General features: G+C 53.3%; 1 protein-coding gene across 1 annotated transcript; it reads right to left on the bottom strand.

Annotated features, from left to right (window-relative positions):
- Window positions 1–226: 226 nt before the first annotated feature.
- Window positions 227–1,871, bottom strand: JCM6883_000787 (uncharacterized protein; the record flags this gene model as incomplete). Its single annotated transcript, XM_076635713.1, has 2 exons — window positions 227–1,756; window positions 1,818–1,871. 2 exons carry the CDS (start codon window positions 1,869–1,871, stop codon window positions 227–229), a joined length of 1,584 nt encoding a protein of 527 aa, XP_076484304.1.
- Window positions 1,872–2,723: the final 852 nt, after the last annotated feature.

Below are 2,723 nucleotides of genomic sequence, written 5' to 3'. Positions count from 1 at the left end.
CTAGAGAGCAGACAAGGAGCAGCTACAGTACGTGTCTTGGTCTCCTTCCACCAGTAGCAAAAGCTGACTCGAAGAAGGGGGGACAATGTCGAGTCTACTTCGTGCTCGTTCTTTCTCCTCGCTTTCAGCTCACTCTCTGGGTTCTCTTGCAGAGAGGTGAAGGGAGACTTGTCTTTTTGCACAACTGAACATCTGTCATCCTTCCGGACTCTCTTACTCCTCACCGCTATCGCCAAAGTTCATCTTCCTCCTTGTACCTCAACTTGTACGTGTCCCATTCCTGCACGTTGACGTCACCGAAGACCCTCGTCATCGTGACGGTGTCGTACTCGAGATCCTCCGTGTGAAGCCGTTCGCCGAGACTGATTTCGAGGGGAGGTAAAGCGATCCCGTGAAGTTCGGCGAGTTCACGAGCGTCCTCCAGCGAAGCAGGATCTCCCTCTAGGTAAGTCCGAACGACTCCTCGACTATGATATTCAAGGAGCTGATGCCATACCGCGATTTGAAGTTTGTGAAGATTCGAGTCCACCACAATTCCGACTCCCTTCGCAACTCGCTCCAATTCCTCGGCCAGCGAGACCTTGTTCCAAATTCCTCCTTCCCCGTCGGTCTCATAGAAGCCTCGTTCCAGGTTGTTATCGTGAAGATACAGGTCCCAATCCGGCATGTCTTCGATCGACTGCATGATTTCGTACATCACCCTGCCGCTATTCGCGTCCTTGTCTCGAGGTTGTGCAGGTTCCCTTTTCGCTACTTCCAGATCGATCCTGTATCCTTCGTTGATAGGTTCATACACGAAAGTGAGGTGTCTGAGAGAACGAGGTCGATCGGGACCTTGAAAGAAATCAACGTCGCGATTCAAATGATGTATGACGAGGGTGAGACTGACGAGTTGATGGAGAGGGGAGAGGACTTTGAGGGAGTTGTTCGACTCGAGAAGTAAGGACAGTGGGAGTTCGAGCTGTCGGAGGAGAGTGAAATTGGAAATGTAGTCGAAGGGTTCGGAATAATGTAAGACCAGCTCATCGTAGCGGAGGCGAAGAGTACGGAGAGATGCAGCGAGAGGGGGCAGGACTTCTTCGATCCATTCCGAACACCGGGGGAAGCTGGCGTTGAAGTCGAGAGAGACGATCTTGGCAGAGGGAAAGAAACGGAGGAAGGAGGAGGGATCAACCAAATCGGATCCATGACGAGACGAGAGCGACCGACAACGTGTAGCGAGGACTTCTGTGACTTGCTTTGCGGTGGCGAGTGGCCCTTCGGGGTCGAGAGACACGCTTGAAAGTTCGACTCTTCTTAATTTGGGCAGGAGGCTCAAACCTTTCACGAGTGCTGATGTTACTTCTGTCTCGTCAAGTCGACAGGTTTCGAGGTTTGCGAGGTAGTGTTCGAGCTCTCCGCTACTGTTGATCTCCTCTAGGAACGGCGGCGAACGACGGGCCGGGGCCAAATCGACGAGAGCGGGGAGTTTTGAAAGAACGTCGAACTGGAGCGCTCGAGGAGGGATATCGAGAGGCCAACCGCGCCCGTATGACAGTGATTTGACGATGAGGGCCTTGCGAGGACTGAAATCGAGGGTCCGAGAGAACGACTCGAACCCAGAGGTGTTGCGAATCTGAACCGATTTATAGAAGGCGCGTTCCCAATGCGGAAGAAGTCGTTTCGAAGGGGGACTGATGAATTCGGACCAGTCGAGAGTGACAAGTTCCAAGATGTGGTCGACGAGTTCGGGAGGGAGCGAAGAGAATCTATCGACCTGCGAACAAATCGAACTGTCAAATAAGCTGAATCCAGGACACGGGAGCGGAGATACTTACCTTGCGGTGATTGTCGTCAGGTTGGACTCTCGAGCTAAGCGTAGGCTGTTCCATCTAGAGAGGGAGGGAAAAGAGAGAGTCAGCCGGAGTTGAGACAGGAGAGACTAGGACCAAAGTTTGCGCACCTTTGTTGGGCTCTTGAGATTCTTGACGGCCTAAGACTCTTGTATAAGCACTTTCAGAACGAGTAGTGAGAGGGAGGAGAGAGAAAATAGACTTCATCAAACTTTCTCCTTTCTCCCCTCCTCACGACCTCTCCTATTCGCCAATCACGATTCTCTCAGACGCTAGTGTGCGATGGATGTATTCTCCACGACCTGACGCCCCGCTTCGTGCGTCTTCCCTCGGTTTCGGTGTCAATAGCAGCTCGGGGAATGTCTAAACGATGCATTCGCGGAGGATCGCACCGGCTGGGGAGTTGGGAGGAGTCGAATGTTTGATGGACCAGGCTCACGAGGTACGCTTCTTAGCCTCGCTGATCTAAGGCTACGGTGCTAATCGTTCTCTCGAACGGCTCGTCAAGCAGAGCAATCCCGCTCAGTCTCGGCTGTGGGCCGAGTTGTTCCCGGACGTCGAGACAAGGCCAAAGAATCGAGTGTGAGGTGTGAGAATCCTGCACTCGAGCCGACGGACGAAGGTGAGTTTCTTCAATCCACTTCGATTTACGACTTCGTACTTTCGAGAGCTGACTCTCCGCGGGGGCGCCGAGTCTAGGCACTGTGGGAAACGTCCATAGCTGGCTAGACAAGACGGAGGAACTCTCGGAAACGGGAGGACCGGATCCCGAGTTCTTTCGCAAGCGGGCTCTCGAGGCGCACCCCGTCAAGGAATACTACGAGGACAGTACGATGAGCTACTCGAAGCCATCGGTCGCACAACAAAGGGGAAGGAGTCAAACTACTTCTC

The sequence above is a fragment of the Sporobolomyces salmoneus genome (assembly GCF_050403485.1).
Source record: "Sporobolomyces salmoneus JCM6883 DNA, S_salmoneus_JCM6883_v1_ctg169, whole genome shotgun sequence".
NCBI classification, from domain to species: Eukaryota; Fungi; Basidiomycota; class Microbotryomycetes; order Sporidiobolales; family Sporidiobolaceae; genus Sporobolomyces; species Sporobolomyces salmoneus.
Note: the sequence above shows the minus strand (reverse complement) of the source record. Positions and strands in the feature narration are given on the sequence as shown.